Here is a 21437-nt window from a genome sequence, read left to right as displayed (position 1 = left end):
TACTGTCGCACAGTCGGCAGAGGCAGGACTCGAACCCAGGTCCTGGGGCCTGGCTCTCTCTGTTCCAGCAAGCTGCCTTCCAGAGCAAGATGTGGGTGGGGAGGGGCCCTGACTTACACAGGCCGTGCACCCTCCTCTGCCTCATCATACTTCTGGCTGCCCTTCCTGGAAGCACCCAGGTATGGTAGGCAGTACATGTGTCACCACGCAGGCCCCTGCAGGCCTTGAATGTCACCCTCCCAGCCCTGCTCTTGTGCAGGATCCAGCTTTCTGGCTCCGAGCATCCCAGTCCCTGCTCATCCTCATTTGCATCTGTGACCCCCCACCAGCTGCCGGGGCTGCCCCAGAGCTGCTCGCCAGGGGGTCCCTTCCTGGCCATCGTCCTAGGCTGAACTCTCACGTGGCCTTGTGGCCTTGCACAGACGTTACCAGCCCACCGCCTCTCCTCCTGCCTTCCCAGCCTGCGCTGCCGGGAAAGGGTGGGCAAGTGAGATGCTCGGAGCCCTGGCTGCTTCCATGGCTCCCAACACCCTCCAGGGGGGTCCTAAGTGGCAGAAACGAGGCATAAGTACATGAACTGTTGAGCACTGCAGTGGATGAGATACACCAGGCACCCGTGGTCACAGTGCTTTGGCCGTTCATGCACCCACGGGGGCAGTTCCTTTGCCTTTTGAGCCTGTCTCCCCGCGAGGCAGCCTGGGTGAAGTACTAATCAGCACCCACGAGGTGCTTAGTAAATGGCAGTAGAAATGAGAGAATCAAGAAGCAGAGAGAGCCAGTCACAGTTATTGGATACTATCTTGTGTTATTGTTACTATCTTGTGTTATCTTGTGTGAAGGGGTTATGAGCACCCCTTTACTTAACTTCACCCACAGGGTGTGAACAGTTATTCATCATTTCCGATGAGGGAGATAGACTTCAGAACCTAAGGGCTGGGTGAGTTGGGGTGGGCAAGGGGCCGTGTGGACTGGGATGGGGTGGAAGCGCTTTCTGGTCCCTGACTTCCTTAGGGCATGCACGTCTGGGCCTCAGGGCTACTGCCAGGACCCTGGGAGCCCGGAGATGGCCAGCGTGCAGCGCGCACAGGGCAGCGCGAGCGCCAGGCCGAGGTGGAGAGCACGGCCCACAGAGCCTGCTTGGAGTCCATTGCCTGCAGGTGAGGGCAGGGCGGTGACGTCATGGGCGTGCAGCACATGGAGGCCCTCACCGCCAGAGCCTTCGGAGCGGGCAACGTGGCCCAGGCTGGAAACAGCACCCACCACCTACCTGCAGCAGCCTGGCATGTGCAAAGACCCGGTGGCACGAGGGAGCAGTGAGTGCTGAGCCCAGACACGAGGGCAGCGGTGGTGGGGTGGGTGGGGGCACCTGCAGGCCTCCCGAGTCCTTGTAGGAGGCCTGGAGGAATGGGGCTTGGAGCTGCTGACCCCACAGAGGGTGTGTGTGCGAATGGGGGGTGCGGGGAGGTAGGTACTGGGGAGAAGCCGTCAGTGGAGCACGTGGAACCTAAATTTCCCATGAGGGTTGTCTGCCGACCAGGTCCCAGGGCCAAGAGCACCCAGCGCTGGCACCACTGTCCCTGTGTGAATTTGCTTCCTTGAAAACCACACTGTGTGCGGGACCTTGAGGCTCTCCAGAATCAGGCCATGTCCATGTCGAGCCCCGGGAGTCTCTGGATAATGGTGGTGGAGGCCTCAAGCCATCTCCTTCCAGGTGCTGCACGTCCTTCCCCAAAGTTGAGGCCTGCTCGGCTCGCACAGGTGGCGGCTGCCCCAGGAAGCCCCTCCCTGGGCCTGGGGGGCCATAGCCCTGGGGCTCTGTTAGACCCAGGCTTGGGGTTTCTGACTGATGCCTGGTCCACACTGGGTCCCTGCCTCTCCTGACTGGCCAGCGCTCAGGGATCTGGTTAGGAATAAGCCACACCCCATCCCACCCCATCCCCAAGTCCACGCAGAAGGCAGGAAGCCTAAGGCCATCTCCCAGGGACTCCCTGCCTTAGTCAGAGGGTCTGGTCACAACACAGAATGGATCGGGGCACGCCAGCCTCCCCATCACACTTCCAAAGCCCCAGCCCCTGCCCGCCCTCCCTCCCACCTCCTGCACTCGGTCCCCCCAGTTCCACCAGCCTTTGCTCGGCAGGGGGCTGAACTGCTTCCCAACCCAAGGTGGCCTTTGCACTTGCAGTTCCCTCGGCTGGCTCCTCTGGGCATTCCAGGTATGACTGCAGTGTCCCCTCACAGGAGCCTTCCTGACCTTTCTAACGGAGTCCCACCCACTGTGCAACCATCATGTTGAGCTTTAATCCGAGTGAGGATTGTCACTACTTGGAACGTTCTGGTTCCTTGAGTCTCCTATCGTGTTACTTACTGTCCGAGGCCCCGGGTGTCTGGAGGTGAATGCCAGGAGAGCAGGGGACCGTTCGTTCCCTGCATCCCCTGGGCTCAGAGCAATGCCGGGATCATAGTAGGTGCTCGGGGAATGTGTGTTATGTGGAGCTCAACTCTCACTCAGAGCCCTGATGTCTTGCCAGCTTGTTTGCACCTCTAGGGCCAGAGGCTCAGCTCCTGCCTGGCGGGGGTGGGGTGGGGGGGGGGGTGGGCGGGAACAGTTCTGCTCCTAAGCTTGGGATGATCAACCAGGTGGGGTGAGAACTATGAATATGCATTTTCGTGGGATTCCTCCTCTTTCAGGAACCAATCGCCTTTAGAGTGGGACGGACCTGGGCGAGTCTTGGCTATCGCTGGGGCGCTCTGTGACCCTGAGTGAGTGGCTATAAGGCTCTGAGCCTCCATTTCCTCATCTCTAAAATGAGGATCAGAGTCTCCAGCCCAGGGGCGGCTGTGGTGCAGGTCCCACACCTGTTCCTCGCCTCCCCCATCAGGCCCCAGAGCTGCTGCTTTCCCACCTTCTGCGTGCCCCCATGATGCCCAGTCCACCCACTCTCAGCGGGGAGATGTCAGCCACACTTGGGCCCCCGATCCTGCCCCCGCCACACACAAACCCTCCTCTCACTTTTCATTCTTGTAAATTGACGCCAGTGCTGCTGAATCATGAAGCTGAGGTTTGAGAGATGGAGCATCTGCACCACCAGGGAAGCCACATGGCACACACTGCTCCTCTACTGCCACCTCCCCTCCCCCTGCCACCACCACTACCACTACCACCACCACCACCACCACCACCACCCGCCCCCCTGGCCACCATCCCCAGTGCTTTTCCTCTGCAGCAGTGGTGTGTGCACTAGATCTCAGTCACACGGGGTGGGGTGCAGCTCCCTGGGCCTCTTAGGTCACTTTAGGTCACTGTCTGTATGTTAGTATAGATTAAAAAAAAAAAAAAAGACTCACAAGGAGAAGGTGGCCAGCTCCGGGGAATGTGATCAGAGGGGCCTTTATTCTTAGCCATTCTGCTCCAGGTTTTCTAAAGGGAGTGGTTTGTGCGGGGAGGATGTCATTTTTAAACACTTTTTTTAAAGAAGGATGACAAACCCCTGAAAATATCATAATCTAATTTGTTTCTCTTTAGATGAGGACCTGTTTCCTCCTCTGTAAAATGGGGCTGTTAACAGCAGCCAAATTGTAAGTCTGGGGAGGAGTGGTTGAGTGTTTTCATATAGGTCCTGGGGCCAGGAATGGTGCCTGCGCAGTAACGCTATATATACACATATATTCTGTATGTTGGCTGCTGCTGCTGCTAGTTAGGCCCTCTTTGGGAGGCTGTGTTGCCTAGTGGTACCCCGCCTCCAAAGAGGTATTAAGTTTCGCCACTTACTGTGTGCCCTACTTTGCGGCTCCCGCGAGCCTCAGTTTTCCTATCTGTAAAATGGGAGAGAGGTTTCTAACTCACAGGCCAGCTGGGAGATTCAACAAGGTAGCACAGGCCCCCCCCCTGCATCCAGTAAGTGCTCACTAAGTGTCTGCGGTGTGCCCAAGCACTGCCTTCTTGGATTTCTCCGTTTCTCCAGGCACTGTCCAAGCTGAGAGGGGAAGGCAGGGGGTAGGGGGGGGGTGAGACAGGGAAAGTCAGGAGGACGAGACTTGATCCACACAGCTGTGAACAAAGGGCAGGGAAGTGGTGAAGGGAGAAGCAGTCGCTCCTTAGAGGCACAGAGACAAGACGTCACCTCCTTCCCTCCCACCCCACCTTATTAAAAGGATGCAATTGCCAAAGCGCTCTGAGATCCTAAATCTCTCCTGGCCATCCTTAACCTTGAGGCCTGGAACCTATTTAATCCCCAAGACAGGCCTGGGCTGTTCCAGTTCTCTATCAAGTTAATTTTATGTTGCACTTTCAAGTCTGAAAGGTATTATTAAATATTAGGACACTTCATCATAAGCGTGTCCAAGGCTGCAAAGAGGGCCAGTCCAACTTCTACAAATGAAGTGCAACATGTCCGTGAGGCTGTTTAACCCTGAACCCGAAAGTGACTCAATTCACCGGGTGTGGCCTTACAGCCCTGGGTGGCCAACATGGCTTATCGGTCAGGCCACTGACACAGGACTAGCCATAGAGCCCATGTGGTGGGCAATTTGGGCGATGTGGGCCAGCCACACAGTGCCCTGGAGCAACTAACTCTTCTGTCCCCCAGCTCCCGAGAACTCAGCCTTGTCTGTGATGCAGACACCTGCTGCTGAGCGTTACAGCAACCACCTCCTACAGCGAACCCATTTTAGAGGTAGACACTGAGGCCCTTAGAGGCAAAGGGAATTGCCCAAAGCCACTAGCAGGGCCCTCCTGCCACCACAGACCACAAAGCATTTTTCTGGCTCCCAGTTGTGTTTTCACCAAAAAGTACACGAGACAGAACAGGACAGGAAGGATGAAGTCAGGCCCAGCCCCGTATCTCTATCCCATCTGAAATATGTCTCCCTCAATGCCGAGTTTCAGAATGTGCCACTCCTCCTTCCAAAAAGTCATCAAGCCCCCACCCCACCCCCACCTTCTTCCTGGAAGGTGTTGTGGTCACAGAATGAAAGAAGTTTCCTCTCTGTCATCCTTTTCAAATAGATTCTGGGTGGACAGCCAAAAATGGGCCTTCTCTGACATGGGGAATGTCATGGGGAATGGCCCCCTGGGGCAAACGTGCCCCTGCCTTGGTTGTCTCTTCTGTAAAAAAAAAAAAAAAAAAAAAAGAGGCTAAGACCCTTGCTTCATAGGCTTCTCAAATATAAGCATGTAAAGCACAGAATAGGGTATGGCACACATGAAGTACTCACACACCAGCTGCCATTTTACCCCACACAAAATACCCAAACTGGCCCAGCAGTTCCTCTCCTCCTGAGAGCTGTGGGTGGAAGCACGCAGGTTCCCCATCCATCCATCCGACTCCAGCCAAACAGGTCTGCGTTAGGACCCCTCTGCCCCAGACCCATTCAGAACCAAGGGAAAACAGGTCTGCGTTAGGACCCCTCTGCCCCAGACCCCATTCAGGACCAAGGAAATCCCTTCAGCAAAAGCACACGCTCTAGAAACCTTTTTTTTTTTCTTAAAAAAAAAAAAACTTTCATAACAAAGTTTATTACCTAAACTGGCTGTAAAAAATATAAAATAGGATTCTGCACGGCAGAAAAATAAAGCCAGAGACCCTCCCCCAACCCCTGGTTTGTGCAAATATACTGGGTATATGTAAACATGAAGAGGTAGGAGGTACAAATTCAGGCCCTGGCCCCAGATACAGTTAGGTTAAGCTGCTACAACAACCAGGGGGACCCAGAGGGAGCACCAGGAGGGGGGGGCACCCTCCCCCAACAGAGGGGAGGGGTCTGCGGCCTCGTCTCCAGCAGGTGGGGGGGGACTGGGAGGCGCCTCGCCCCCACCCCCTCCACGCCCGCTCCCTCCGACCCAGGTGGGGAGGGCACCCACGTGGTTCCAGGGCAATTCGTAATTAATAAAACGAAAACCTAACAAGGCCCCCGAGTTAATGCTGCGTGCGCGGCCGGTCAGATCTGGAAGGGGAAGGAGCTCAAGTAGTCCCGGAGGACGGGGTTGAGGGGGATGCGCGCCAGGTTCTCGCGGCCCACGGTGGCCACGATGCGCTGGCGACACAGCTCCTGCAGCGGCCGCACGCGGCGCTGGCGCAGCGGGGCCCCGAGCATCCGGCGCGGCGCCGCCACGTAGTGCTCCAGCAGCTCGAAGAGGCAGTCGAAGCTCTCGCGGCTGCCGTCCAGGTGGAAGCGGCCGGCCTGGAAGTGCACGCGGATGCTCGTGGGGCCCGAGGCCATCTTCACGCTGAGCGCGAAGAAGCAGTTCCGCTGGCGGCTGTCGCGCACCAGGAAGGTGCCCACGGGCTCGGCGCGCAGCCGCTCGTGCGCCCCGTGCACGTTCAGGGGCCCCCAGTAGAAGCCGCAGGCTTCCAGGAGCGCGCTGGCGCGGGTGATGCGCCGGTACTCGGCTTGCGAGCGGAACGTGCGGAAGTGCGTGTCTCCGGGGGCCGCGGCCGGGGCCGGGGCCGGGGTCGGGGCCGCGGGGGGCGCGCAGGGCCGCGCGCGCGCGGGGGCCGCCGAGGACGGGGACGAGGACGAGGACGAGGACGGGGACGAGGACGAGGACGAGGTCGGGGAAGGCTCTGGCCGCCGTCGGGACTCTGCTGCCGTGGAGATTGCATTGTCGGCTGCCACCTGGTTGTGTGCTACCATCCTACACGCGGGGCCAGCCGGACGGGTGGGCCATAGCGTCCGGGGGTGCGCTGCGGGGGAGACACGGGCGCTGAGCCGAGCGCTGGGGCGCGCCCGGGCAGCAGGGGGCGCCGACCCCCGGGGACCCCGGGGGCAGGGGGGTCGGGGGTGCAGGCTGTGCCGGGGCGGAGTCCGGCCGCCGGGCGAGAGGGGGGCGTGGAGAGGCGCGGGAGAAGCCTGCCCCGACTGCGGCCACCTGGCCCTCGGCTCGCCGCCCCGCGGCCGCCGCCTGCTGGCCGCGCCGGGCACTGGCGCCTCGTCCGGGCGCGATGGGCAGAGACGGACGAGCTGCGCCGCGGGCGCCCCGCACGCTGGGGGCTGCCGGGGTGGGGTCGCCGGGGGCCAGGGGCGTGGCGGACCCCCGCGCGCGCAGCCCCCGGGGCCGCGCCTCCGCGTGTCGCGTCCTGCCCTGTCCTGTCCTCCCCTCTCCCTCCCCTTCTCTGCCCAGTGCCCCGCTCACCTGGCGGCGGGGCGCGGGGCGCCGCGGGCGGGGCGGCGGGGGGCTCCGGGGCGGCTCCTGCGCATGCTCCGGGGCCGGGAGCCCTGCAGCTGCCACGGCCGCAGCTCGCTCTGCTCCGCGCCCGCCCCTGCACCAGTCTTTTAAACCGGCCCGGAGGTGGGGCCCGTGGCCCCGCCCCCGCAGGCCCCGCCCCGCAGGCCCCGCCCCCGCAGGCCCCGCCCCCGCAGGCCCCGCCCCGCCGCGCCACTTTCGGTTTCTTTTCCGCGGTGGTGCCCTGGCGCGGGCTGCGCGAGCTCGTCCTTTCCCACGCCCTCGGGGACCCTCCCCTCCCCTGACCCAGCCTCACCCCCGTCCTGGGACCCCCCCCATCGAGGGTGCTGGTCCCGCCCCTGCACCCGCTGTGGCCCGGATGCCCCCTTCGCACCTGGAGACCCCACCTGGGCCGCCAGGACTAGCCTGGGTCCCAGATTTCTGCAGCCAAGCCCTAAGGATACTCTGCCCTGGCCCTGACACGCCCCTCTCCCCCGCCCGCAGGTGTCTCGGCACCGTCTCGGGTAGGTCTCTAACCTCCGCTCCGCTGGAGTCAGACCCTCCCTCTCGGACTGCGGGGCCCCACCTGCAGGTCCGGCCTCGGACCCCTCGGGGCTGCTCCCGCCGCGGAGCGCGTCCCCCCGCCCCCCCGGCCCCGAGCCCTCCGGCAGCTGCCCCCGCAGCCCTCCCAGCCTGTCGCTGTCCCTGGTCTTGGCTTGGGCTTCCCAGGAAGCGGTGGCCTGACCACAGGCTTCGGAGGAACCCTTGGGAGACGCAAGAAGCGCGCCTCGACGGCGCATGTGAGTTCCTCGGAAACCGGGCGCGGCCGCAAGGTCCCTGGCAGTCTTGGCTCGCTCTCCCTGCTGGGGGGCAGCCAGAGAAACTGAGGTCCCGGTCGGGGGCTGTGGGCTGCAGCGACTGGCGGAGGGGTGGCGCTGGGCTAGCGTGCCCCGCTCTCCTATTCTGGGGAGCGGAATGGCTGGGCACCTCCAAATGCACCTGGGAGCTCAGCAAAAAGATGGTTCGCTGATGTGATGATTCCAAAAACCTACTTTGAATTGTCCTGGCCTGCCCTCCTTCTCCTCCAGCCCCTACCTTATAGAGTCCCCTCCCGCTGCTGGGTCAAGTATCTGCCCCTCCCTGGCACGCCTGCCTGGGGCTTGGGACCACGGGGGCCTGATGGTGCCGGCTGTAATTTGTGCATTCGTGTGTGCGTGATCCAGTGAGCACGGATTCGGTGCCTGGTTGGTGCGTGTAGTTTGGGACGAAAGAAAGAACAAATGAGGGCCGGGAGCTAGTGAGTGGGTCGTCTATGTCTCCGAGTCCTGCAGGGTTGCACAGAACCCGGGCCTGGCTGGGGGCTTGGCGAGCAGCCTCACACTGGCACACACTGCCCTCTACAGGCTGCTCTCGGGCAGCAGCCCAGGCCTCTCTCTCGGAAGCCCTGATGGGTGCCAAGGTCCTCCTGCCTGCCTCCTTGGCGCTTTCCTTCCCAAGCCCCACACTGTCTGTGTTTCCTCTTGAACATAAGGGGGTGGCCCAGAGCCAGCCTTGCCTAGGACCCCATCGGCCCCCTGGATTCGTGTTGGCAGCCGCTGGCGTTGGTCCTTGATGGCGTTGTCTTGGGTCGTGAGTGTGTATGATGTGTGTGTGTGCACACTCGGGTGCACCGGTATGCAGGGAGGTGGGAGAGAAGATGGAGAGGCGTGCGTGCACCAGTGGTCAGGTGCTGTGGGCATTCCAGAGCACTTGCTGGTGCTGTGTCCCATGGTGGGTGACAGATGAAATATAAAGTAGTGGTCAAAAGCCAGACCTTGGACCCAGACTGGATTCCAATTCAGCCATGCAACTCTCTAGCCCTGTGGCTCGGACCTTGTAATGAGGCACTCTCCATTGCTTTCTCCATCTGTGCTACAGGAAAAACCATCGTACCCCCTTCCTAGCGGCAGGGATTAAAGTGAGTGATTATGGGTCAAGTGCTGACAACAGTCCCTGGTCGTAGTAAGCATTCAGCAGGTGTCTGCTGTGGCTGTGGTTCCTCTGAGGGTGCTTGTGAGTGTGGCAGTGTGTTGGAGCCCCTACCCACGTGGCTTCGTCCCTCGTGCCCATTTTAGAAGCCCCAACCGCAGGAGCACAGGCCAGAGAAGGCTTGGGCAGAGTAGAAGGAAGAGAGTTTTGTAGGGGTGAACCAGGTCCCTGGATGCGGACAGAGGGGAAGGGTAGCGCCTTCCTCTCCCTGGAGCTGGGGGGGTGTGGGGGGTCCAGGCCCAGCGAAGGCCAGCAGGCCCGGCTGGCTCCTGCATGACTTATCTTTCTGCCAACATGTCTCCTTGGCAGGCCTCTGGGCAGAGGGAAACCTATAAATAGCTGATGGTCCATATGCCCCCCTAGCCTCCTATTTGACAGCCTCCATGGCTACGTGGGAGAGTCACTCTTTTTCTTGGGGACTGGGGTCCCCTTTTCCCAGTATCCTGGCTTGCTGCCACTCTCAGCAATGCCTGTGGAGCCCCCTCCTTCATTCATTTACTGATAACTGTGACAGGTCGGCCGTTAACTGCTTTACAGTCCTTAGACCATTGGGGTGGCCCCAGTCTGTCCATTTTACAGATAGAGAAGCTGAGGCTCAGAAGGGGAGTCCCTTGCCTGGGGGCACGCAGCTCAGAAGGGCAGAGCTGAGATTCGCATCTAGGGTATCAGACCTCTAAAGCCTTCACTCCTTGTCGACTGTGCTGTAAACTCCCCCTCCACCCCCAATTCCAGGTGCCCTCAAATCCTGGTCTGTCCAATAAGAAAACAGGAGATGCCAAAGAAATCCACCCCCAATTCCAGGTGCCCTCAAATCCTGGTCTGTCCAATAAGAAAACAGGAGATGCCAAAGAAAGCAGAGATTCCTGTGTATCTGGAACCCACCTAGGGAGGAGGAGCAGGGACAGCTGTGCTCTGGCGGCTTCCCTCCCATTTTTGAGCTCGAGGGCCCCGGGTCTTGGCATCCAAGCCTCCGCCTCACCCGCTGTGGCTCCAAGTCTGTCTCAGAGTGTCGGTGACCTTGCCTGCACAGTGGGCCGGGTCCCCTCCTCCCCACTGACCAGATCCTGGTTGTGAAAGCCGTGGTGACTCAGGCACAAGTCGCCGAGCCCACGTGGGTTCTCCTCACCACCAACAGTGACAGTTACTCTAGCCCTGGTTTCGTTTTCTGAAGTCCTAGGTTCAAAATGAAACCACATCCAGATGCCAAAAGGGAAAAAAGAAATATGCTGATTGATGAACATCTGCCTCTCCCAGAAGGCCGGCCCTGGGCTCGCAGGAAGCCAGGTAGCACGGGAGCCCCGAGGAGCTCCGACTGCACGGCCAGGGCAGGCTGCGTTCACTCTCCCCATGCCTGCTGCTTCCCTGCTGTGTGACCTTCGGTAAGCAGCTTGCCCTCTCTGGGCCTCGTTTGCCCCATCTGCAAAACGGTCCCTGGACGCTTTATGCCTCACAGAGCAGCAGTTGCGTGCAAAGCCTGAAGCCGAGTGCCAGGCACAGAGCAAGCGCTCAGCACGGGGTGACTTGTGGTCACAGGGCGGGTGGGACAGCCCTCTGTCCACAGCTCGCTGGGCCACAGCCTGACATGCGGGGTGGCCCTCCTCCCCGCTGGGCAGGCCCCAGGCTGCCTGGACATGAGGGGTCCAGCCAGCAGCTGGGGAGGGTGGCAGGAGAATCAAAATCCTGGCCCACAGGGCTCAGTTTTTCAGTTTCTCTTTCCCACTTTGGCAAAGTTCTGCTGGGAAAAGCCACTCCTGGCCGGGACATGCAATCCCGAAGTTGTCCTCGGCCCCGGGCTCCTCCATCCTGCCTGCCTCCAATGCGTGGACCCCCCCCCCACTGAGCCTCCCACACAAGCCTGTGCCTCAGGGGAGCCCCGCACAGGGGGGCTTGCAGCGTGGACTTCGCGGTCAGCTGGCCTGGGTTTAAATCCGTCACTTAATCGGCACGCGGCCCCGGGCAAGCTTCTTAGCTTCTCTGCGCCTCAGTCTTCTCCTCGCAAGATGGGGGCAATAAGGCACCCGTTTCCCTCCTTCAGGATCGATTCGGGGGGTATTGGTTGAGTGCCTGCTGCCTGCTGGAGCTCTTCAAGCAGAGAGAAGGCAGGGAATGCGTTTCAGATTGTGGGAGAAATGGAGCAAGGGAGCGACGGGCTTTGTGGGCTTGGGGCAGGAGTGAGATCGGGCGGTCAGAGAAAGCCTTATGGACGGTGCTAGAATTGAGGGCTTTCTAAAAGTGGGCCGGAGGGGGCTCCAGGCAGAGAGCAGCTCGTGCAAAGGTCCTGTGGTAGGAATGCTTGAGGACCAGAGGCAGGCATGGTGCAGAGAACAAGGCAGTGAGTGCAGGGCTGAGGCATAGGGGTTGGTGGGGGTGCAGTCCATCAGGCAGGGCCTTGCTGGGAGGTGGGAAGGGCAGGACACAGCCCCAAAGCCCCAGGCAACACGACACAGCCCCAAAGCCCCAGGCAACACTATAGGATTGGGCTTGGAAAGAGCCCTCTGGCTGCTGATGTTCCAGACAGCTGAGTCTTTCGCCGCAATGACTCACAGTAGAGGCCTTGCGACACACTCACGACTATCCCTGACCCGCCAGGGTGTCACCACACCATCCCCTGAAATGAGTGCAAAGCCAGTAGGGACACTGTAGTAGGAGAGAGCACTGCTTGAGGAGTCCAAGGCCCAAGTCCTGGAGTCAGTCCTCACTTCCCAGGAGACCTTGGAATCACGGTTTACTGAGCCCCTGCCCTGGGCCAGGTGGCGACTTTTTGGTATATTGTCTTATTTACCCTCCCGCGTGGCTCCGTGAGGTGGGAATTATGTGTCGCCACTTAGCCGATGAGAAGAGCACTACTCACGTAGCTGGAGGACTTGGGAAAGGTATTTGGGGGAGGCCGAGTCCTCCTGGAGATGCTGCCTCGCTGCGTGGGGTAGAGCCTGGTCCCAGCCCATCCTGAAGGCAGGAATGATTGTGTGCTGCTGGGGACACTTGAGTCCACGGAGAACGTTCTCCTTTAGGGCAGAGGAGGCCAAAAGGCCAGGAATGGTGACATGCGTCAGTGACTGGACTCTAAAGTGACGATGGGATGGCTCCTCCTGGCCCTGGGGAGACTCGATGAGAACCTTCCAGCAGTCCCCTTATCCTCCCCGTGTGACAGGTAAAGAGACATGGGTCAGAGAAATATGTGAAGTGGGTATTAACCAGCTTTCTGGAAGTAATGGAGGGGCAGGAAAGAGGATTTCTGAGAGCACTGGTTGTGAAGTCCAGACATACCTGGTTCCAGGCCCTGCTCCCCTCCACCCCCCACCCCCCACAACTCAATCGTTGAGCACGTGCCCTGGAGAAGCAGGCTCCGTATAGGGAGCCTGACGTGGGACTCGATCCTGGGACCCCAGGATCACACCCTGAGCCGAAGGCAACCACTGAGCCACCCAGGTGTCCCACCCGGTGCCTTTTCATCAGTAAATCCCTCATGACCTCACTTGGAGCCTATTTATTCTATTTTCATACACTAATAAGCCAATCCAGTTCCCATCCTTTTTAGGGTTTCCCATAAATGGCAAATTAAGTGTAGGCCGCTGAGAGCAAGAAGTGAGGGCAGCTACCTTTGGCAGTTGACAGAGGGCGTAAAAGCTATGAACCTGGACCCAGACCCTGACCTAGAGCAGGGCCACCGAGAGTCAGGGCCAGGATGGGGCCCAGAGGAGCGCTCAGCTCGGGGGCCGCTCGCTGGGGGAAAGCGGTTGCAAATGGCAGGCACCGGGAGGGGAGCTATTGGTTTCAGGGGAGGCATCTCGTTTCAGGGCGCACAGAACCAGCAGGAAGCTGGACAGGGGCCCGTGCCCTGGGAAGCCCAGTGTCTGCTGGCACAGAAGCCCCCCTCACCCACCCCTGGCCAGGCCGGCAGGACCCCGAGCACGCTCTGGGAGGAGATGCTCCTCGACCTGCATTTGAAGGGACAAGTGGTTCTGGGCCAAGGGACAAGACGGGAGCATGCTCCTGGCCGTGCAGAGCCCAGGCAAAGGCCTGGGGGCACACATTCGAGGCTGTGAGGGTGGCAGGCACGCGGCTAAGGGGAGCAGGAAGGGCTGGAGGCGCTGGCCGTGGCCTTTCCCTGCCCCGCGGTGAGGAGGCCCTCTGGGGAGCACCCTCTAGGCCGCCTGGCCTGCCCAGCGAGCCCAGAAAGGGGGCTGCGGCCACCAGCCCGAGAGCAGGTAACAGGGGGGGCTGCAGCCACGGAGTTTATAAACAGCACTCCCCTCTCCGCCGCTCTTCAGAGGCAACAGAGCTTTGCTGAGCACCTATTGAATACTTCACGGATGCGCTTTCATTTTTTTTTTTTTTCCTCCTTAATTTACCTTTTCATTTTCTCGTATAAAATAATTAAAGTACTTTCCCCTCCTGGGACGTAACCACAGGCACCAGCCTGGCCTCTGTGCTCGCAGCTCTTTTTCTGTGCACTTACATAGCTGCGTTCCCCACCCCGAGCCCGGCCCCGTGAAAACGCGGTGTTGCTCCGTGCAGACTGTTTGCCTCTACCTCCTTCTCCATCTTGTCCTTTTCACTGCTGGTGATCTGGGGGGAGAGAGAGAGACAGAGAGAGAGAGAGAGAGAGAGAGAGAGAGAGATCAACTCCTATTCTTTAAAAACAAAACAAAGCTGGGTAGTATTTCCCGCTGACCCCAGTGCGTTCATAGGTAGTATCCCCTGTGGATGGACACGTGGGTTGTTTCCAACTTTTGGCCCTTGGTACCCGTGTGTGAGAAACACTTTGTACACTTTTTTTTTTTTTTTTAAGAGAAAGAGAGCTCACGCACGAGCGCGTGCATGGGCATGGGGGGTGGTGCAGGGAGGCAGAGGGAGAGGGAGAGAGAGCATCCCAAGCAGGTTCCATACTCTGCGTGGAACCTGACGTGGGGCTCGATCCTCCAACCCCGAGATCATGACCCTGGGCTGAAATCAAGAGTCAGACAGTTAAGCCCCCCAGGTGCCCCAACACTCTGCACACTTTAAAGGTTAACAGGGGCCGCCTGGTTGCCTGCCAGCGTGCCTGTGCACGGATCCCCCCCTCAGCAGCCGCAGGGACAGTACCTGCTCCCCGGCACCCTCGCCGGCACTTGTTACAATTCACCCTTTTCCATTTATGCCCGTGCAGTGGGGGCAAAGGTGGCACCTCCGTGTCGCGTGAAGGCCTGCTCACTGATCGAGTCGACAGATGTTCCCCGAGGTCCTCATACGGACCAGGCTCCGTGCTGAGCCCTGGGGATGCAGCCGTCGCGATCAGGGGGCCCCTCGGACCGCTCCTCGGAGCTCGGAGAGGTTAAGAGCCAGGCCTGGGGTCATCCAGCAAGGGAGCTGGGAACAGAATCTGGGTCCGTAGGGCTCCGGAGCATGGGCTTTTTTTCCCTCCGGGGTCCCACCTCAAGTGGGCATCTCAGCCCAGGACCTGCAGCCTCTCCAGATCTGCTTCCACCCCCCACTGGCCCCCCCCCAGGACTGCCGGGGTCCCCTCAGTGGTCACTGAGGCCTGTAGGAATGGCATTCCCCTGGGGGCAGTGGGGCGGGGGGGTCCCACCGCAGGTGCGGCTGCATCCCACTGTTTCCCAGGCCACCCTTCCCCCACCGACATCCCACCCAGATGACATCTCCCCGCGTCTGCATGGCCTCTTGGTGGCTGAATTTAGCATCTGTTTCTGTTTCCTGAATTTGGGTTTCCAGCAGACTTGCCCCCAAACTATTGCCTCCCCACCCGAAACCAAGCAAGTGAAAGAATGAATCTGTGGTTTGATGTTTTTCCTCTTGTCATCGGGTGACTGACTGCGGGAGGGGGTTGTGTGCCTGTGAGCCGCCGGCTGGCGTGTGTTGCAGTGTGGGAGGGGAGGCGTGTGTGTGTGTGTGTTTAGGAGTCCACATGTAAACCTAGCTCTCTGGCTCTGAGCTCTCTTGGCTTGAATGATGACTTGTCTAGGGGACTGGTTACCTGCGCATACCTGTGCAAGTTTTTCCTGAGCGTTGGTTTCAGGGGCAAGTGGGGTTAAGGGTGGGTCCATGTGACGCAGCCTGTCTGCTTCCCGGTTCACTTCCTCTGTTACAGAGATCCTCTCTCCACAGTAGAAGATCTCCTGCCTTCAGCGATCATATTACCAAGGGACACTGCCCAGGAATAGGGAGGTCCTTTGGTGAGTAGGGCTCAAAGTCGCTGACCTTATGGTCTGACCCACTGTGTCTTTCTGCTCCCTTAAAATGTGCTCCCCAGAAGGGCTTCCTGGACTCTTGCGCTGAGGTGTCAGGGGACTATCACGGCATAATCTGGGCTTACATTTTATTTGTTTGTTTTATTTTCTTTTTTAAAAGTGGGGCTTGAACTCAAGACCCTGAGATCATGAGCCGGATGCTTAACCAATTGAGCCACCCAGGTGCCCCTTAGCCTTACGTTTTTACTAGGAAACCAGGTGGTTTTGGGCAAAGTGTGAATGTTTGACCTCAGACTTGCCCTCCAGACGACCTTCTCAAGCCATTTCACCCCTGAGGCTCAGCTTCTTCATCTGTAAAGTGGGAGCAGTGGTGCCGCCCACCTTCGGTGTGTGGATTCAGTGGAAACATTTATGTCAAAGCATCTGGCACCTCCTGGGTGCTCAGTGCATGGCGATTTCCCCAGCCCACATGGGAACCTTCCCCACATCCTCTCATAGGTGCGTGGTGCCCACCTGGAACCTCCCAGGGACCCAGGAAGTGCAGACTGCACCAGGCCCTCTGCCAGACGCTCGAGTGTGCATCATCTCAGGGACTCCCCCCACCCCCAGCCCCAGCGACACCTTGGGAGATGAGAGAGGAGCTCAGAAAGGGAAAAAAGCTGGGTGCTGAGGCCACACAACAGAGATGGGATGGGGACTCTCCACCTCCTGCTGCGGCCCGGGGTGTGCGCGTCCCAGCTCAGATCAGACTACCCGTGATTGACTATGGCAGGATATTAGTCTCAGGTTGATACATAGGTTCTGAAATGACCACCTTCCCCTGAGGCTCCCTGGGCGTCCGGTCCCCTTCCCTGCACTGTGGACACCCCCGTCGCTTCCACCCCTGTCCCCTTCCACCTGTCTCACCCCATTCCACTAACCCTAAATGCCAAATGAAACACAGAAGCAAGCATCCATGGACATACCAGGAATAGCAAGCATCCATGTGACCCCGGTAGGCATGAGGGGAGTTCTTGGGGGAAACGGGGCTAGTGTGAGTTCCCCCAGCTAGGAACTTGGGTCTGCCCCAAGAGGCTTGGTGATTTACAAGGGGAACCTACCCATTCCCACTGTCTGGTACTTCATGCCATAGGAATTGCAGAGTGCCTTCTCTGCGCAGAGCACCAGGCCTACCTATCCTACCCAGGCCTTCATGCCCACCACCTCTTTGAGCCCTCCCAGCCATCCACCAAGAGCACCCATTTTACAGATGACAAGGCTGTGGGGTTTTCTCCTGATTTCAGTGCACCAACCCCAGCTACCGTCCCTCTCTGCTGGCCCCAACGGCTCTTCCTCGTGTACCTTCTGTTCCTTATAGTCCAGTCTCCATAGCAGCTAACACCATCTTTAAAAGTGCACAGAACCCTGTCACTTGTCCAATTTTAAGACCCTTTTGTGACTTATCACACCAAATATATTGGTCAAGCTCCAATATATATATGGCACAGATTCCCCGTGCAAGTCCCTGTGTGGCCTGGCCTCCGCCCGGTACTGTCCTACCTCCCGTCCCACACCATCCAGTCTTTGGAACACCCCAAGCTCTTCCCTCTCCTTGGGGCCTTTGCACATGCTTTCTTTGGCCCAGAATATTCTCATAGGTCCATGGTTGCCCTGCATTATATGAACCTTGCTCCCTTAATACAACTGGATTGTGACTAGCAGATCATGGGTTGGTTTCTGTGTTCACTTGCTTGTGTCTCTCTTTCCCTTGTGTGCCTTGTATCCCCAGAGCCTAGCACAGCGCCAGAACACCCCTGGCTCCTTAGTAAAAGTTGGAACAGTGAGGATCAGAGAGGCTGATCACCAGCTCAGCATCACAGCAGAGAAACAAGAGCCAGGGTGGTTGGGACTTCAAAATGCACATCCCGAACCCCCCTCCCTGCTGGGGTACTGCATGTGGGTCGCAGAACAGTGTGGGGGCCTATGGGCATCCCATATATGTGTGTACACACATGTGTGCACCAAGATGGAAACAAAGGGCAAAGGAGGGCTCGGCCCAAGCAGGGGCCTGCCTGTCTGCTTCGAAGGCTTCTTGGGGTCTCCAGTCCACATCCATTTCTTCTGTGCTGGCATTGGCTCCTTACACCTGCACGAGGTCCCATCACAAGCCACACCCCTGCTCCTTTCACAGCCTCTTCCCTGCTTCCGGCTTCCACACCAGGCCCCCAAACACGTGACCTTGTTAGTGAAATCAAAATGCCCACTCAAGGAATAGTCATCCGGTGTACAAGCTTTAATCAATGTTGCATAGAAATCACTGTAGTAACATGTTCCTGCACAAAGGTGGACTTCCTTCTAGCCTTCCACGCGTGATGGCCCTTCTTACTTGGGTGAAACCAACACAGGAACAAGCCATGGGGTGCCTTCTCAGTTCTATTTCCGCCCTAAGGGATGGGAATGGGACAGGGACTTTTAGTAGCAAAATGCTTCATGCACTCGCTTCCTTCTTTGGGGTTTGAACCCATTTGTAACTAAATATGTGGTGTGGAGATAGAGCTTCTTAGACGGGCAGGATCTAAAGGGTCTTCTGCGAATCTATCCATTTGTCCCATTTATCACCCACCCATCCATGAATTCACCTAGTCCATCCATTTATCCATCATGACTTCATTAAACTAGGTCCAGGCTGCCCATTCATTCTGTCCAAACACCTGTGCATCCATCCATTGCATTCATCCATCGAGGTTAACCATCATCCACTAATCTGATCGTCCACCCACCTATCCAATCATCGTTTAACCAGTTCAGCCATCCTCTCATCGATCCTCCTACCTTCAGCTGTCCCAACTATGTCCAACCAATTCAGCACCCATTCACCAACCACATCCCTCCTACCACAGCCAACTAATCTGATCAACCATTGGTTCAAAGGACTGCTTTGTTACCCTACGAGCACATCAATCCAGTTTACTCACCATGCAACATCCATTCTGCTTTCCAGTCGTTCAATAGATCATTTCAACCCTCCCTCCCGCTTTCCTCTGCTGCCTCAACCAACCACCTAACCCATCTGTCACCCATCCTTCTACCAACCAATCTTCTAATGACTTACCCATCCAGCCTCTCATCCACCCATCCATGCTTCCATCTAAGCTAATCCGTAGTGTGTCCACCCTCCCAATCAACCTGCTCCAATTCATTTCAAGAACTGGTCCATCAGTGCATCATCTGTACGGCTCCCTGGTCACCCTGGCCTATGGCTCCTCTGTGCTTTGGCTCGCAGGCTCACGCAGCCTTTGTCTCACTACTGCAGGTGGGCTGCTCCCCCTCACCTGGGCAAGGGAGGACCTTGCGGCCCCTTCCCACCTGCTTGAAAGATACCTGAGTTCCGCCTCTTTGTTTTATACACCTGCTGGCTCCTCTTGACCACCTTCCTCTTGTTCACCTTTCCTTCGAAGTTCTTTCTGTTCTTGGGATAGCTGCAGGAATGGGTGGTGGGCCGAGGGGGACAGTGGTGGGAGTGCCTGGTGTGTTTTTGGTGCCTCGGTGGCAGGGTGGGGTGCGGGCTCTGGCTCTGATGGCCAGACGAGCTGTGGTGGCCAGTTGGGCTCTGGCTGCAGCTCTGGCTGCAGGTTTGGCAGTGGGAGCTGCAGGTGCACTGGCTGCAGGTGTGGCCTTGGGGCCGGGAGTTGCTGTGGGGCTGGGTGTGGGTGATGGGCAGGCTCTGTGTCTTGGTGTCCATGGGAGGCCACGCTTGGAGGGGCAGAGGCCTCCTCCTCCTCCTCCTCCTCTTGCAGCACACCCAGCTTTACAGAGGCCCTGGCGGCCTCTGGTTATATAGTTGGGGCTGATTGTGATGGCACAGGCCACTGGAGTGTAACAGATGTGGCCAGGCCAGGACAAAGCCCCTGCCCGTTACCCTCACCCCAGGGCGGGGCCATCTGCAGGGACACTTAGGGGGAGTCCCATCTGTTGGTTAAAAGTAGGGACCCGGGATGCCTGGGTGGCTCAGCGGTTAAGCGCCTGCCTTCAGCTCAGGGCGTGATCCTAGAGTCCTGGAGTCCCAGGATCGAGTCCCACATCGGGCTCCCTGCATGGGACCTGCTTCTCCCTCTGCCTGTGTCTCTGCTTCTCTCTCTGTCTCTCTTGAATAAATAGAGAAAATCTTTAATTAATTAATTAATTAATTAATTAATTAATTAATTAAAAAAAGTAGAGACCCTTGGGTCAGATGAGCTGGGCCTACGTCCCAGATCTGCTGCTTCCTCTCCCCTCTGGTCACTCATCGGGGCATTCGCCTCTCTGCGTCCCAGTTCCCTGGCTTGTAGAACAAAGACAATAAGAATTCCCCCTCCACCCCCCCTGGGCATTGGACAATTTAAATGAGAGAATCTCCATCCAGCGGTTGGCTCGGGGCCAGCTCCCAGAAAGAGCTCAATACCCTTTGTCTAAGCACCCCCAGTGCGTCTCTTCATTCCCCCCACGCTGCGTGGTAGCCAGGAACACCTCTCTGACCCCAGTGCAGAGGACCAGCTAGGTGGGTGGTGGGCTGGTCAGGTGCATGACTGGTGCATGAGCCAGACGGTGGGTGGGCAGGCGTTGGATGGTTGGATAAGTAAGAGGCCCGACTGCTGGGTGGGCCTGGGGTCTTCCTGGTGAGCTCAGCTCCTCTGCAAGATTTAAAGCTGGGGTGCTTAGAGCTCGGTTCCAACCCCAGTTTGCCCTCATATCCAGTCTTGGGTGGAGTATTTTGGTTTTCAAGGCTTGGTTTCCTTATCCACCAAAGGGACGTCGTTCCTTCCTTCGTGGGTATCCTTCTGAGCCCCAGATGCCTGGCAAGCCCCAGGAGCCCCCGAGAGCCTGCCTTTCTCTTGATTCCCGCCTGCTCCCCTCCCTGCGGGTGGAGCCCCCCTGTCCTGGTCACACACCCTGGCCCTGCTCAGCTGTCCCAGCTCCTGCGTCTGCACGTGGCCCCGTTGGAGCGCCCCCGTCCAGCGCTCAGTGTGCAGCCGCCACAGCTCCCCCCACACTTGGCCGAAGCCCCTGGGCCTAGCTCCTGGCCTCTCGCACCTGTGTCTCCCACCGGCCCCACCATGGACCTCCCTCCCCTCCCCCAGCCAACCTCTGCTTCTCTCCGTTGCTCATGCGCTGCTCTGCCTCTGGTTTTGAGGCTGCTTTTGTTGTAGGTGGGTGCTAAGCACATCCCACCAGGCAGGGCAGACACGGCTCTCGTTTCCCAAGCACTTCTGTGTGGCTGGCCTCCGGGCCCAACCCCGTCTAGGCAGCTCTGCCCTGGAGCCTCCCAGTGACCCCGTGTGGTGGGCTGGACGGTGGCCCCCAAAAGCTACGTCCGTGTCCCAACCCCTGGCACCCATCACAGTGAGCATATCTGGAAAGAGGATCTTTAAGTAGATGAAGGATCTCGAGAGCATCCAGGTGGGCCCCCACGCCCACAGACAGGTGTCCTTGTGAGACACAAGATGAGGGGACAAAGGCCATGTGGGGGCAGAGGCAGAGATTAGAGTGACGGGGCCATCAGCCGAGGAGGGCCTGGGGCCACCGTGAACTGGTCAAGGCAGGCAGGATTCTCCCCCAGGACCTCCCGAGGGAGCGTGGCCCTGCTGGTGCCTTCATCTCACACTTCTTTGCCTGTAGACTGTGATAGAATAAACCTCTGTTGCCTTACGCCAGCAAATCTGTGATAATTTGTTCTAGCAGCCCTGAGAAACTAATGCACCCTGGGAAGTAGGTGTGATTAGTAGATGTTCCAAAGGGGAAGCAGGCCCAGAGAGGTGGAGGGACCAGCCCAGAGTCCCACAGCTCGTCGGTGGCAGAGCCAGGATTCAAATCCAGGTCTGGCCCCTTCCGTTCTTGCCTTCTGGTCCCTAAAGGGTCCGTGGGGATCACAGAGGGCACAGGTGGCTCTGTCCTAATGGCTCTGCCTTGTGTGGGCTCCGTGGGGCTGGTGGGGGGCGGTGGTCAGTGCTGGGCCACTCTGTGAAGACTGGGTCTCTGGGCCATCTCGCCCACCCTCTCCTACTCTCCCCCACCCCTCCCATCTTCTCACCTTCTCCCCCCTA

The 21437-nt window shown here is 58.6% G+C and overlaps 3 protein-coding genes across 3 annotated transcripts in view; 1 reads left to right on the top strand and 2 right to left on the bottom strand.

The window, feature by feature from the left end:
• Window positions 1-5442: 5442 nt before the first annotated feature.
• SOCS1 (suppressor of cytokine signaling 1) lies at window positions 5443-7169 on the bottom strand. Its single transcript, XM_038538873.1, has 2 exons — window positions 7133-7169; window positions 5443-6683 (listed from the first exon to the last, which is right to left on the bottom strand). The coding sequence occupies exon 2, from the start codon at window positions 6631-6633 to the stop codon at window positions 5938-5940; it is 696 nt and encodes a 231-aa protein (XP_038394801.1). The 5' UTR covers window positions 6634-6683; window positions 7133-7169; the 3' UTR covers window positions 5443-5937.
• Window positions 6942-21437, top strand: part of LOC119872301 (zinc finger protein ZIC 5-like) — a 57367-nt gene continuing 42871 nt past the window's right edge. Inside the window, exons 1-3 of the mRNA XM_038538931.1 lie at window positions 6942-7073; window positions 7667-7686; window positions 7755-7962. Coding sequence (XP_038394859.1) covers window positions 6942-7073; window positions 7667-7686; window positions 7755-7962 — 360 coding nt within the window. The remainder of the gene's footprint in view (window positions 7074-7666; window positions 7687-7754; window positions 7963-21437) is intronic.
• Window positions 17630-19180, bottom strand: TNP2 (transition protein 2). The gene is made up of 2 exons (XM_038540363.1): window positions 18739-19180; window positions 17630-17801 (listed from the first exon to the last, which is right to left on the bottom strand). Exons 1-2 carry the CDS (start codon window positions 19097-19099, stop codon window positions 17791-17793), a joined length of 372 nt encoding a protein of 123 aa, XP_038396291.1. The 5' UTR covers window positions 19100-19180; the 3' UTR covers window positions 17630-17790.

This window comes from Canis lupus, chromosome 6 (assembly GCF_011100685.1).
Source record: "Canis lupus familiaris isolate Mischka breed German Shepherd chromosome 6, alternate assembly UU_Cfam_GSD_1.0, whole genome shotgun sequence".
NCBI lineage: Eukaryota > Metazoa > Chordata > Mammalia > Carnivora > Canidae > Canis > Canis lupus.
This window is presented reverse-complemented; position numbering and strand designations above follow the sequence as displayed.

Excerpts from the sequence above, each read along its gene's own strand:
- SOCS1 (XM_038538873.1), bottom strand. The coding sequence starts at position 6,633 with ATGGTAGCACACAACCAGGTGGCAGCCGACAATGCAATCTCCACGGCA.
- TNP2 (XM_038540363.1), bottom strand. The coding sequence starts at position 19,099 with ATGGACACCAAGACACAGAGCCTGCCCATCACCCACACCCAGCCCCAC.